The sequence below is a fragment of the Desmodus rotundus genome, chromosome 5, assembly GCF_022682495.2.
Source record: "Desmodus rotundus isolate HL8 chromosome 5, HLdesRot8A.1, whole genome shotgun sequence".
NCBI lineage: Eukaryota > Metazoa > Chordata > Mammalia > Chiroptera > Phyllostomidae > Desmodus > Desmodus rotundus.
The window spans coordinates 91,481,778-91,495,732 of NC_071391.1; the positions used below are offsets into that span (position 1 = coordinate 91,481,778).

General features: G+C 48.4%; 1 protein-coding gene across 3 annotated transcripts in view; it reads right to left on the reverse strand.

Annotated features, from left to right (window-relative positions):
- Positions 1-377: 377 nt before the first annotated feature.
- Positions 378-13,955, reverse strand: part of OAF (out at first homolog) — a 34,317-nt gene continuing 20,739 nt past the window's right edge. The window contains exons 3-6 of one of the 3 annotated variants that reach the window (XM_053925231.1): positions 7,973-8,070; positions 3,627-3,761; positions 2,673-2,874; positions 378-1,433 (exon numbers count right to left, since the gene is read on the reverse strand). In XM_053925231.1, the coding sequence (XP_053781206.1) occupies positions 1,168-1,433; positions 2,673-2,874; positions 3,627-3,761; positions 7,973-8,056 (687 nt within the window). In that variant the 5' untranslated portion in view covers positions 8,057-8,070 and the 3' untranslated portion in view covers positions 378-1,167. The remainder of the gene's footprint in view (positions 1,434-2,672; positions 2,875-3,626; positions 3,762-7,972; positions 8,071-13,955) is intronic. The other 2 variants (XM_053925230.2, XM_024569573.3) reach the window with 2 other exon arrangements.

Genomic DNA, 13,955 nt, shown 5'->3' on the forward strand with positions numbered 1-13,955 from the left:
AGCTCATTTTATAGCCAAGAGAGCTGAGGCAGAGAAGTAATGTGACCCAAGACTGCACAGCAAATAAGAAGCAAGGCCAGGATTTGAACCATGGAAGTCTAGTTCCAAAGTTTTCATCTTAACTCATGCTGTCTTAATATATCTCATGCTGCCTGCTACTGTCTGGCTTGCTCATTTATGTATGTCTCCTCTTCTTCAGTGCAGAAGGTTTGTCTTATCCTCCCCTACTAACATCCCCCCATCCACAATCTCTCCCCACCACACAGCGGCTGAGCATACAGTAGGTACTTTAGAAGGTGTCCCAAGATTAGTCATTGATAGAATACAGAACACTTCTCCTGACACCAGGTGGCAGCAATGCATTGGCCAAAAGTCAGTCGAGTAAAAATTGAAACTTTTATTTCTGGTAGAAATGATAAATACTTTGCATTAAAAATCTGGAATTCAAGTTTTCCTCATACTTCATGCTTCCTCCCTGACCCAGAACCCTACAAACATATTTGTTTAGAAGGGGAAAAGGTGGTGCCTGCTCTCGTAGCCAAGTCTGGGTCTGGGGAAAGGCACAGGGGGTCTGTTTCAGAGCTGGGGGAGGTTACCACCTGCCCCAGTGAGGCCTAGGAGGCCAGTGATGAGTAGAATGCATTGTGATCTGGTGTAGGGGTTGCAGCATCAGTCCCAGCAGACCCCTCTCTGGGGCGATAATGCCCTCCTTCTTGGGTAGTTGAAAGTAAAGAGCGGCCAGCTTCTTCATGATGGTTAGGGAGGGGTTCTATGTGGGGAGGTGGTATAACAGGCAAAGACACTTTTGGGGGTCTAAACCTTTAAAGAGTTAAATAAGAGAATCACAGGCCATGATATTTTGGTTGCTTGAAAGGGGGGGATGAAGGAGGAGAGGAGGGGTACATTATGGAGAACCACCTTTTCTTCTCTGTCCTCAAGAAAGGCACACGGTAGGAGTGGAAGCTGCTATGCCACATCCCATTTCACAGTTATGAGTGATGGGGCTAGAGGCTCTGGGATTAGGGGAGGGGAGAAAGGGGGAAGAGGAAAGGAGGGAAAGGAAAAGGGGAGGGGGAAGAGCAGGGGAGAAGATAGGAAGGGAGGGGAGGGAGAGAAATAAGGCCTCTCTGGGGTTGGGAGGAGTGGTGAGCCTTCACCCCTGCCTGCCTAGGGATCCTCATCCCAGGGACACAGTTGCCTCTGGGGCATGTAGAAGTTGAAGCTGTAGCTCTTCTGGCAGCTGCGGATGCCGCATTTGTAAGGTGCCAGCCGATCCCGGCTATGGCAATACTTGAGCATGCAGGGGTACCAGGCCAGGCTCAGGCTATAGTGACAGACACAGGGCATCCCTCGGTCCCCCATCTGCCTGCAGCGAGGTAGCAAAGCCTGGTCTGTGTCCTTGTGCAGAGTCTTGAAGATGGAGCTGTCCACACCTAAGGGAGAGAGGCAAAGGTCAAGAAAGGAGAAAGCGGGGGATCCCCTAGCATGGGGCCAGGGACATTCCATGCATGAACTTTTTAGGTATCCCATCACCCCAATGAACTAAATATTCTTATTCCCCTCTCACAGATGAGAAAAACAGCCCACAGAAGTTTAACAATCTATCACACAGTAAGTAGAAGAGTTAGGACTGGAACACAGTCATGCCTTAACTTAGTCATACTGCCACCCTACATTTGAAAACATCACTATACTGGATTGTGATGGAATAAAGGCAAGGGGGTAATAAGTAGAAAATCAAGACAAGCTTCTTAAAGGAAATGATATCTGAGTAGGACCAGGCAGGAAAAGGCCAGCACAAACACACTGGGAACTCAGGATGGTCAGGACAAGGGACAGACAGGAATGTGCACTTGAAGGGTACTGAGAAGACAACAGGGACCTGGGCCTTGGCTCAGCTCAGTGGCTACAGGGGACCAGTCTCTGGGGGACAGTATCAGGCTTGTATAGCTCAGTCTGGGGTGCAACACACTGGGCAGGGGTGTGTGTGTGTGTGTGTGTAAGGCTTGATAGCTCTTTCGGGCATCTCTAAATCCAGAGCTGCCCTGGAAGGGGCAGACATTTCTCTAGTGTGTAGCCAGCTGAGCAAAAGGACCAGGGACCTAGAATTGGAATGGTGACATCTCCTTGTCCCCTCTATACAGAGGACCTGAGGATAGCCCTAGGAAAAGTACCAGGAGATCACCCAAGCAGTGAGGTCACACAGGCCAGAAAGGCAAAGATCATGCAAAGATAGGAGGAGGCCTCAGAGATCTTGGGATAAAGATGCTGGCACCAGAGAAGGAGAGGAGAAAGAAAGGAGAGGAATGGATTTCTAAGAGGTGGTGGTCAAGGTAAGCATGTGGGAATGGGAGTCCTTGGGCCCCACCCAGACCCTGGTGCCTGTGCCCCCTCACATGACAAAAAGTTCTGTGTTCTCATTAAGGTCAGGAGTGAGGTTGGATTTGCCTGGGAATCTCCCTCCACAGGGCCCAGCAGAACCGTAGTTCTGTGTGTCCTTACCTGGAATGGGTCCCTTTCACCTGGCTGACTCTTCTCACTGAAGAGCCACACAGATGTCACTTCCCTAATCAATCCCAGCCTGGTTTAGAGGTCCCTTCCCTGAACCCCACATCTCATCATTGCATTCTATCATATACGATAAGATACAGCAGTGGAGAGACCCATCTGACCTTGTTCCAACCAGAACTTGACATCCTGCTGGCGGGTGTAGATGGCGTCCACTGCCTCTGCACACACATTGTGGAGATGGGGACTCAGCAGGCCCCCCTGACTGAAGTTTACAGCGATATCCAAGTGCAGGTGCTCGAGGCCCCGTACCTCTTCAGCCTGACGCACCGCCCGTGGATTTTTCTGTGGGGAGAAGAGCCACTCCTACCAGGTTTCAGAAGCCTTCCTGCCCATTTCCCCCTGATTACTGAGAGTCAGACAAGCCCAGGCTGGTTGTGTTTAGAATCTTGGGACCATCTCAAAGGGGGCAGTCATAGGGCACCCAGCTCCTACTCCAACTGGCAGAGACACTGATACCCAGAGCATAGTCAAGCCTTTTTAGCTGGCTACTGGGCTGTCCTTGGTGGCCCAATGAAGAGTTCAATCATGCTGCTGGGGTGGCTGTTGGTGGGCTGACCAGGCAAGCTGTCCCAGGGTAATTGACCTCTGAGGTTCCATACTTCCCAACATTCAAGAAATTGAGTCTCTCTGGGAAGGGCAGGCACAAGGAGAAGGGCCTATGGCAGGTAGAGGCTTTGAAAGTGAGGTAACTTGTCAAATGTTACCCAGACAATGAGGGTGGTGCTGGATCTGAAGGCAGATCCAACTTCAGAGTCTAAGCCCCTAGCCTCCATCATAAATGGGGAGAAGCTAACAGTAGGGACTGGAGGAATATGGGAGTTTGGGGGTTCAGTACAAATTAAAGATCTGGGACTATGAGGTCAGGTTTAGTTGGAGCAAAGTCAGGGGGTTCAGGACTGTAAAGTGAGAGTAAGGTACCAGGTATGAGGGCTGAGGTCACATGCTGGGTGGGATACTGAGGTTGGGGTGGTGTGCAGGCTTGGGACTTGCTGGCAGCAGTGCTGAGAGCTCTGGGGCAGAAGCTGGGAGATGGCAGACCCAAGGAAGGCACTCACCTGTCGAAGCCTGGCCATGGCTTCACTGGGGATGATGTCATTGTGGTGCAGCCGGGTGACAAAGCAGAGGGCCTGGAACTGACTCTGACCCTTCTCCAGCTCCCCCAGGATCAGGGCCCGGAAGATCTTCACATACTGATGGAAAAGGGCAGGACAGGGACCAGGTGGATGTGGGTGGGGCCTCCCTGCCAGCCCACCCAGTGCCCGGCCCAGGCCCTGGAGAGGACATGTGCTTGGATACTGCCCTGCAAAAGACACCTCCCTCTTTTTGGTCTAGTATTTTTAATCTTTCCCATAAACCAGTCACTTAAAAGAATATAGCCCATATGTTTCAAAGCCTCCTGGAAAATTCACAAAGTGAACTGCTAGAAAGCTTTTCAAAACAGAACTGTTTCAAAATACAGAACCTCACCTTGAAGGGAACAGCAGTTTTGGCACCTGGTTTGCTCATAGTTGATACATCCCCCAGGTAGCACCGATGTGTCACTCTGATCAGGATGGGTCAGGACCCCTACAACCACAGGACCCAGGCCTCATGGGGGGAGGGGTTGTACTTTTTACAAGTACAGATTCCAGAGTTTCTTTTGCTGACATTCTTATTCAGGTTTGGGGAAATGCCTAGCTATTAGTGCTCCTCAAAATCCCACCCCCCAGACTTCTGATCAGCCAAACTCCTGGCCACCCCATCTCAGAAGGAGGTGGTGGGGGCAGGACAGGGTAGGAGCAGATGCCAGCACAAGCTGCCTTCAGCTGTTGCTGCCTTCTGGAGTGAGGGAACTGGGATGGCTCACCTTTCCCTTCCCTCTCCACTTCCCCTTTCTCGATGGGGTTACTAATGGCATTACCAGGGGGCCAAGGGCTCCTTCCTGTTACTGACTCACTGCACGAATGGAAGAGGCTAGAGTGGGGCCATGGGATGGGGTCTCCTTCCCAACTGACTCCTGGAACCCTGTGCTCTGACCCACCTGCACCTGAGGTGCCTCCCTGCTCTCACCCATCTCTGTGTCTTGTCTGACTGCTCCCAGTGAGAAGTTACCAGGTTTTGGTCAGAAGTAATTTAATCTGTCAAGACCCCCCTGCCTAGGAGATACCCTGGTGACAATGATGGTTCTCTTCTAGGAACGCCAATGGCCCTGCACTGGCACTAAGAGTGTAAGGCCCAGTGTAGCTCATCTATCAATGTACGTGCCCTGGCCTCAATCACTAAGACAGCCCCCATTCAGTGGGTGCTCACTGTATACCTGCTAGAGTGTAAGTGCTCTGAGAACAGGGTATAGGATCCCTCTTGGGTTCCTGGTACAGGTTGTGAGGGGTACATGATTTTACCCCAACTCTGCAATGTATTACCTGGTACCCAGGCATATCTCTCAGCTTCTCTGAGCCTCATTTGTAAAATGGAAATGAGAATACATTTACCTGACAGGGTTGTGGTGAGGACTAAATAAGTTAGTGTGGAAGGCAGAGAAGAATGTCCACCCAGAGTTAAGTGCTCAGAAAGTACAAGCTATGGTGATTATCATCATTGCAAGTGATCTGCACATGTCTCAGGTGATCTGAACAAATGGCTGCTGTCATTTCATAAATCCTTATGTATTTCTGAAGTCCTTTGACTTTACAAGGATGTTTCTCTTACTTCCTTTTACTGTGAACGCTCTCTGGAACAATGAGGTGGAGGAATGTATGGGGAGACTTTCCACCAATATTGTAGAAAGGAAAACTGAGGCTCAGCTGGTGAGAAAGGTTCTGTTAGATTCCTTACAATCCCAGACTTGTGGGGAAAGTGAATCAGAGCTTGGGTTCATCCTAGCTTCTGCTCAACAGAAAATCTGTTCTTGGGCCACATGCCTGGAATCTCCTTGCCCCACCAGCCTGGCATCTGATCTTCCATTCCTTTGGGTCAGATGAGGGGAAACTGGAGCTAGTACACTTATGTACTTTTCACTCCAGGCTCAATTCCTGTCTGGTGAGACTTGATACCAGATTTCTACTCCTAGGGTATTTTCAGCAATGACCCTTTAAAAGAACCCTGTCTGGAATATTCATGATCCTTTTAAAAAGTATTTACTTATTTTTAGAGAGAGGGGAAGGGAAGGAGAAAGAGAGGGAGAGACACATCAATGTGTGGTTGCCTCTCAAGCACCCCCTACTGGGAACCTGGCTAGTAACCCAGGCATGTGCCCTGACTGGGAATCGAACCGGCAACCCTTGGTTTGCAGGCTAGTGCTCAATCCACTGAGCTACACCAGCCAGAGCTTCAAAATCCTTTAAAAGAACCCTGTCTGGAATATTCATAGCATCTTCTCCAATCCATCTCCTATCAATACCCTGTGGTTTGAGGGATGCTGGGTAGTCCCATTGCTCGGGGACATCACCTGCCTGCCATTAACAGGAAAGTATTTATTTGAATTCTTAGGCCAGAACAGAGGATGAAAGAAATCTGATCTATATTAAATAAAGATCATCTATATTAAATAAAAATGTCAACAACAACAAAATGCTACCAAAATGGGAACACAACTGGGGGTGAAGAGAGGGAACAAGGACTTCTAATTGAAAAAGGATATTTCCTTTGTTTCTCCCATTTATTTGTGTAGGACAGAGATTTATTGAAGTTTATAACTGGAAGGGACAAGTCATTGTTACTATGAGTCAAAAAAGGATAAATTGTCCTGTTTAAAATCTTTACAACAAGAGGTGAGAACTATGATTTCTACCAAGTTTAGAATGGGTAACTTGCTCAGGGTCATGGGACTAAGACAAAATGTAGCCAGAATTTTAATCCAGCAATCAGACTCCAAAGTCTGAGCTCTCTTCACCAACCACAATGCACAATTGCCTATTAGGCCAATTTGTCATATTTCTTTGATGCCTAGCTAAAGAAACTGAAACTCAGGCCCAGAGACACAGTGCTAATCTGCCCTTGGCCACACAGCTGGCAAGCAGCAGAGCCAGAATAGTATCCCCCTTCCAGCTGTGCCTGTCCATCCTGCGGTGGTCTGTGAGTCCTCTCTGTATACCTGCTTGCAGAGTACTACAGCTCCCACTCATGGTTCTAAGTGACTAATATACAACAGCATCTGACGCAAATATTGGAGTAAGATGAGGAAGGACACCCTTCTAACATGCCTGTCTGCCTGTCCTTCAGCCTCTTTAAATCCCTGAATTCTCGTTTTCTGAGTCCTATTTTTCCAGAAAACCGTATTCTACTTGCTGGTCCCTAGGAGGGAATGAGCAGCCCTAGTTTCTGAATCTCTTTGGCTCCACCAATCTGACCAGTGCCCCTCCTACCTTCTACTCCCTACACCTCAGAGTCACTACTAAAGTTCCAAGGGTCCCCTTCCCTTCAGCACAAGGGAAGGGCAGGGGAGAGGCTCCCTTGCTTCAGAGAACATCTGGCCAGCTGGAAGCCTGGCTTACAGGCTTCCTCCTCACTAGAGAGTACCCTGGGATGATTCACCCAGATGTGACCGAGCACCCAGGACAGCTGGCATAGCTGGGAAAAAGCCCATGTCAGGGCTAGAGGTAGGGTCCTCAAACCCAGGACTAAGGCTACAGCTCCCAAGACAGGAGATTTCTGTATGTCTCCTTTTCCCATGAGCTCCTAGAACCTGTAGCTCACCAGGTACAGGCCACCAGGAATAAATGTACACTATAGTACCAGGGATGAAATCAGGGCTATGTAGAGGGTGTGGCTAGTGTGCCATGGAGAGAGAGAGAGAGAGGGAGAGAGGGAGGGAGGGAGGGAGGGAGAGAGGGAGGGAGGGAGGGAGGGAGAGAGGGAGAGAGGGAGGGGGGAGAGAGAGGGAGAGAGGGGGGGGAGAGAGGGGGAGAGGGAGAGAGAGAGAGAGAGAGAGAGAGAGAGAGAGAGAGAACGAGCAAGTGAGCCTCTGCTAAAGTCCTTTGTGGTTTTCAGTAAGAAGGAATTAGGTATGTTCTAGGAGAGCACAGTAGTTAAGAATAAAGGCTCTGGAGGCAGTACTACCTGTGTTCAAACCCTGTTTTTGCTGACACTAGCTATGTAACCTGGGGGATTTACTTAATCTCTCTGCAACTTAGTTTCCTCACCTGTAAAATGACTAAAACTAGTAGTACTTTCCTCAAGGGATTATTATGAAGAAAAACTGAGTGAAAGGTTTCAGAACATAGTAGGCTGATCTCTTTTAAGTTTCTTTATTATATTGTTGCAACCACTGGCCTTGTTTCAGCTGTGATCTGTTCCAGACCTGCAGAGGCAGGAGTAAAAATTTTTCTCTTAGAGATGCACTTGAGACCCAGAGAGGTCAAGTGACTGATCTGAGGCTTGAAAGTAGTCAGCAAATCAGTGGGAGAGCATTGATTATAATTACCTGGGCCATGTCCTTCACAGCCACCAGGCTGGGCAGGGCGGTGGGCAAGACTAAGGCAAATGCCCCTGTCTTCAAGAGGCTCATGCGAGGCTGAATTCCTACAACCAAAGTCAGTGCATTATGATAAGGCCTGGGGTGAGTTTTATGCTAAGTGCTATGTGGCAAAGGATATATGGAGGAATGTTTTTTGTTTCTTTAATGAAGGGACTTGAAGTGGGGGAGGAAGGGGAGACTTCCCAGGAAAATGTCAGTGATCCTTGACAGTCAAAGGAGGAAGGGCCTTCTAGCCAAGAGAGAGGCAATTACAGAAGACAGGAAGGTACGAGGGTCTCAATGCCTCATCCCAACCCATCCCTCCACTCTACTGTCATCGGATCTGCTTAAAGCCCTTCAAAGGCTCCTTTTGTCCTCTCTATAAAGTGTACCCCCCAGAGGCTGGTATCTGGGTCTCTGCAGACAGCTCCTCTTATGCTCCCTGAGCATTGAACCAAAAAGCCGGCCGTTCCCAGAATGAGAAATGCCATGTACCTTTCTATGAGCTGATTCCTCTGGCAGGGATGGCCTGTCCCCATCTGCATACCATCTGCTTTCCCCATTCATAGGTAGGCCACAGATCCATAATCTTTCACACATGCTGTTTCTCAAACAATCTTTCATACACAGTTGCTCCCAGTATCTCACCAGTAGCAACCAGGCTCCCCAGTGCCTTGTGCCCCAGGTTCACACTGTACCTCAGTTCCTCATTCCCATCCCCCCACACAGATGCTCATATGAGCATATTTTCTCCCTCACAATCCCTCCATGGAGCCTCCACCTCACCGCTTTCTCTTAAGAGTCACATGCAACAACTCTCACAGACCTTCTCCCACAGTCTCCCACACCATCTCTCCCTCACTGAGTTCCCCCAATCTCATACACAGCCTCTCATTCTCCATCTCACACATACCCTTTCTCACCAGTCTAACAACCTCCTCATACATGATGTCACATGCACCTTCCTTCAGTTAGTCACACACACCTTTGTATGTAGCATCTCTCCGGCACTGCTTCACACACATCCTCTCAGTGCATTACCTCAGCTCCAGCCCGGCGAATCTTCTCTCCTCCTCTACCCTTTGTACCCTCCCACTCCCTGCTGCCTTGCTGACCACTAGCTCCTAGCTTTCTTCCCACTCTCTCAGTGCCCTTCTCCAGAAAGCCCGTTCTGGGTAGGGTGGTGAGGCTCTCCTGTCTCAGACCTCATTGCCGACCCAGCCTCCCACCACAAGGGAACCAAAACCTAAAGGGGCCAGGATGGTGGCACTGCCCTTCCTTCAATGCCCTCTCTCAGCCCACCATTGTACTACAGTTATTTTACAGCCCAAGCTGGAAGCCACCTCTCCAGTGTTCTCATGAAGCAGCTTGCCCCCAACCCATTCCCAAATTCCTCCTTGCTCTTAAAACTGCTAGGAGTTTACCCTGCCATCTTGGTCTCCTTTCAACCACACCAGAGTGTGTGATTCTGAGGCCTGGGCTAAGCCAATTTAAATATTTATTCCTCTTCTCCTGGCTGGGGCCTGCTTTATGGCTAGAGAACAGGTGAGCATAGAGAGCCAGCCAAGAATCAATGCCTTCCTAACTCCATGATGACTGCCCTGTGGGAGACACAGTAGTACCTTGGTTGCTTGGCCCAGTATCCATGGGGGAATGCAGTCAACCCAAAGCTGGCCAAACACATCCAACAGGGTGATGCCCAGGGACTTAGGCTACCCCTATTACAAGATGCATGCATGTATACTCTCAGGGCTAGGCTGGGGAGAGAGGCTTCTTGTTCCAGTGCAGTGCCCCCTGCCCTCTTCCACTACCCCCACCCTCAGTCTCTAGTGCTCTGTCAACCAAATCCCAAAGCTCACCACTGTCCTGACTGCCACAGGAACAATGTGAGCCTTTATGGGGATCATCTGTGCCCCAATGTCCTGCTGACTCAGGGCTCCTAGGATGGGGATCATAGCTCCCTCTCACCCAGATTCCCAGCCCCCAAACCTCCCTTCCTCCCTCTCCTTTACTGGAATCCCCAGTGGGGCAGCAACTTAAGCACTTGCCAGCTTAAAGGATGGAAGCTCCTAACAATGCTTTAGTCCCTAGAGCAGAAAAAAGGAGCTAGAACAGTCTGCTTAACAGGGTGAAGAAAGAGTGGGAAGGAAGGCCTTGCCCAGGACCTGGCTGGCACTGCTATTTCACTTTTCACATGCCTATACTGCTTCTGCTTTGCAAAGACCTCTTACTCACTTTTCACAATACGCCTGCAACCATCATACTACTGGCCCTCTTGTGTTCCTGTCCTGTCTGATCCTGGGGATCGGAGAGATCATGGCTTGTCAAGTCACACAGCCAGTAATGGGCAGGAAAATGTATGCAATGTACTCAGTAGTATCTGTGAGATCTGTAAAAATGGTCCCCACAGCTCTGTCCCTCTTCCACCCCCACTCTCTAGAGACCATGGAAGGAAGGAGGAAGGAAGGGAAGAGTCTGAGGCACAAAGATGATAAGGAGTCGATATTCACTGGGGGTGACAAGCTTGTGATGAAGGGACCCAGCCCAAGTTTGTATAGAGGAAAGTTTCTCTGTGGATTTATTCCTCTGCACCAAGGCTTTTTTCAGCCTACTTCTTCCCTTTCCAATATTCAGGTTTCTTCAGCCTTCTGGAAGGAGCCTACTTAAATTCCACGATATATACAGGAAGTATCCCCCTAATCCAGGATTGTTAACTACTGGATCTTGTCAAAGTCACTTCATAGGTCTGAGCCTCAGTTTGCATATCTGCAAAATGGAGGCAGTATCTACCTCATGGTGCAGTGGTAAAGATCAAATAAGGTCAGATGTGTGACAGCAACTAACAATGTGTGATGTGAGTGACTACTTGATAAGGGAGATCCAGATACACACAATTCTTATCTCAAGGCTGGACCCTCTTTCTTCCTGTGGAACCAGAGCCTTTCTGAGTTTTTCATCCTCCTCCTTCACTTTCACTTCCATCACCACCACTACCACCACCATCTCTTAGCACCCTGGGAAACCTAGTGGGGAAGAACCCCACTTCTTCGTTTCCCTACTTTCTTTCAAGCAGGCCACTCACTTGTTCCCAAGGGTCACTTTTCACTGCCTAATCTGGATCTTTTGCTAGGACCCCACAAGGACATAGGCATTCAGAAGGGGAAGGGATGCTTGCCAAGCTCCAGGGAGCACATCTGAATCTTTGGGCAGGGCTACTGATCCCGATCTATGGAGGAATTCCTTAGAAATGGCAAAGGAACTGCACTTAGACCCAAGGGCTCTATGAACATGAGCTTGGTCATTCCTCCCAGTGACTTCTCATAAACTCCTATGAGGAAATGATTGGACTCTAAAAAGGTTAGGTCTCTATTGAAAGCACCTCTGCTGTCCTGTTTCCCAAGAAGACATCCTATCCATCACATGCCTCTATGCCAAATTGAGGGGACCTAACATAAACAGGGTAGGGGAGACTGGGTTCTAAAACCTTCTCCTGTCTGATATCCATGTCATGTGATATCCTGTGGGAATAAACAGCCCCGGGCAGCAATGTGGCCATCTGCATTCCATATCCTCATTTACTGTATATCACAGCTGTGCAGCTTCCTATGTTGTTTTCCAGATCAGGAGACCCCAAGGCAGGGACTCTGGTGCTTTCTGTACTGTTCCTTCCTCTGGCTACCACTCATCCATCAGTGCCCAGAGCAGGATCAAGTTCCAATTTCTTTGGGTCCTTCAGAGTGACCTTGAGCTAACTCATACTGCCATATGGCTCTCCTTATCTTGGCTCCAGCCAATGATCCTTATAATCCCCTCCTTCCACACTTTTGAAGTCTGTGGCTCATCCCCCCTCATTGCTGTTGTATCAGTCACCACAAAGCAGTTCCATATGACTTTCTCATATCTTTTAGCCCCACCCTCTCCATCTGGTCAGCACCAAACTATGCCTGGAACATGACTCATACCTTCCTCCAGCTTTTGAACACTCAGACTGAGAGACAAAGAAGAAAGAGAACTTGGACAGGGAAAGCAGCTTGGGGGTGGGGGGACCAAGAAAGCTGTTATACAAAAAGCCAGGTTAGGGACTACAGATGGTGACATGCCTGCTATTGGATATACCCAGTGAGTATGTACATATGGGTATAATTACATATACAGGATTTGGATTATAAAGAAGAGTACTATCTATTGAATTAGAGTTCTATAGTAAGAACATGGAGAATTAGGCATAAAGTCTATATGCTGCTTAAACACATTGGGGTTATTGTTGGTAGAATGACAGGTTTCAAACAGGTGACTGAGTTTGGGCTTTACCTTCATTTGACAGTCTAACCCGGTTTCTCTTCCCAGTCCCCTCCCCTTTCCTGGAGCAGCTATGCCAGTGATTCCCAAACTTCACTGCCTATTGGAATCACCGGGGCCTCTTTAAAAAATATTGCCTCCTAGCTCCCACCCTCAGGCATTCTGACTTAACTGGCATTAACAGCAGATCCAGCTCTGGCACTGAGTGTGAACCTGTATCAATTTGGGAAACACCACTTGCCCCTACCTGGTGACTCACTGAGAACCTACCTCATGCAACTTGAGAACCGCCAGTGGTTCTTTCAGTGACTTGAGGCTACAGGCAGCCAGCAGGTAGAGACAGATCTCATGGTACCTTGGGACTTTTGCTGACCTTCCCCTGGGCTCAGTGTTAGTAAAAATGAGCCTTGATGAACATCTTGGTCATTCCTATGCACACCCAAGCTCAGCAGAGACAGCCACAAACTGTGGATGGCTTTGTAGCTCCAAACAGGTTGCCTAGGGGCAGTCATAAGCAGTATCTGACATTGGTCTGCACCAGAGTTCTTCCCAAGAGGTCCCGGAAACAACACAGTCAGTAGCCAGCTTTTGACAACATCACAGCAGGATCCAATTAGCATCACAACCAGTATATCATAGGGAGGTGTCAGCAGGTATCAGACCTGCAGCAAATTCCACTTTGTATGGTTAGCACCTGCACAGCAGCTTATACACTGTGGTCAGGGTTGATCCACACAGTCCACCAGCCTGATGGTCAACCCCATACATGAAAAAGACAATGGCAATCAAGACTCAATCACAAAAAAAGGACCCACATAACCCACATAAGGGACATTCTTGGAGCACCCAGCTCGGGTGATCAAGAAGACTGTGTCACTGGGTCTATATACAGGACACTTACTACATAAGGCCACTCTACCAAGACTGGGAGACATAGCAGAACTACCTAATACATAGAAATTAACACAAAGAGGCAGCTAAAATGGGGAGACAAAAAAAACAAAACAAAACTACCTTAAATGAAAGAACAGAAGCAATTTCCAGAAAAAGAACTGAATGAAATGGAGGCAAGCAATTTATCAGACACAGAGTTTTAAAAAATGGTTGTAAGGATGATCAATGAACTTACTGAAAACTTCAACAATGAGATCGCAAGCATAAAAAAGGATATAGAAACCATAAAGAAGGACCACTCATATGCAGAATACAATATCTGACATCAAGAATACACTGGACGGAATAAACAGTAGGTTGAATGAAGCACAGGATTGAATTGGCAATTTGGAAGACAAGGCAGAAAAATAACACACAATCAGAGCAGCAGAATGAAAAAATACATAGAGGGGTCACAAGATAGTTGCAGAGTAGATCTTTCTTGCACTTCTTACCAGCACAAAACTGGAAATAAAACAAAAGAGGAGAACAGCTACCTGAAATAAGTAATCAAAAACTTCCTGAAAAACAAACTTTTAACCAAGAAAAGCCAGAAACCAACTAAAGACCGGTAAGAAGGGCAGGGACATGAAAGGGGCCAGCTTCATTCCCATGGGTGGCAGGCCAAGCTTAGAGAATGACTGTGGGAGCTTTTCCCAAGATGAGAGAAGCCTGGACCCCAGACTGGGCTCTCGAGCATGGAGCAGCTCTAGTGCTG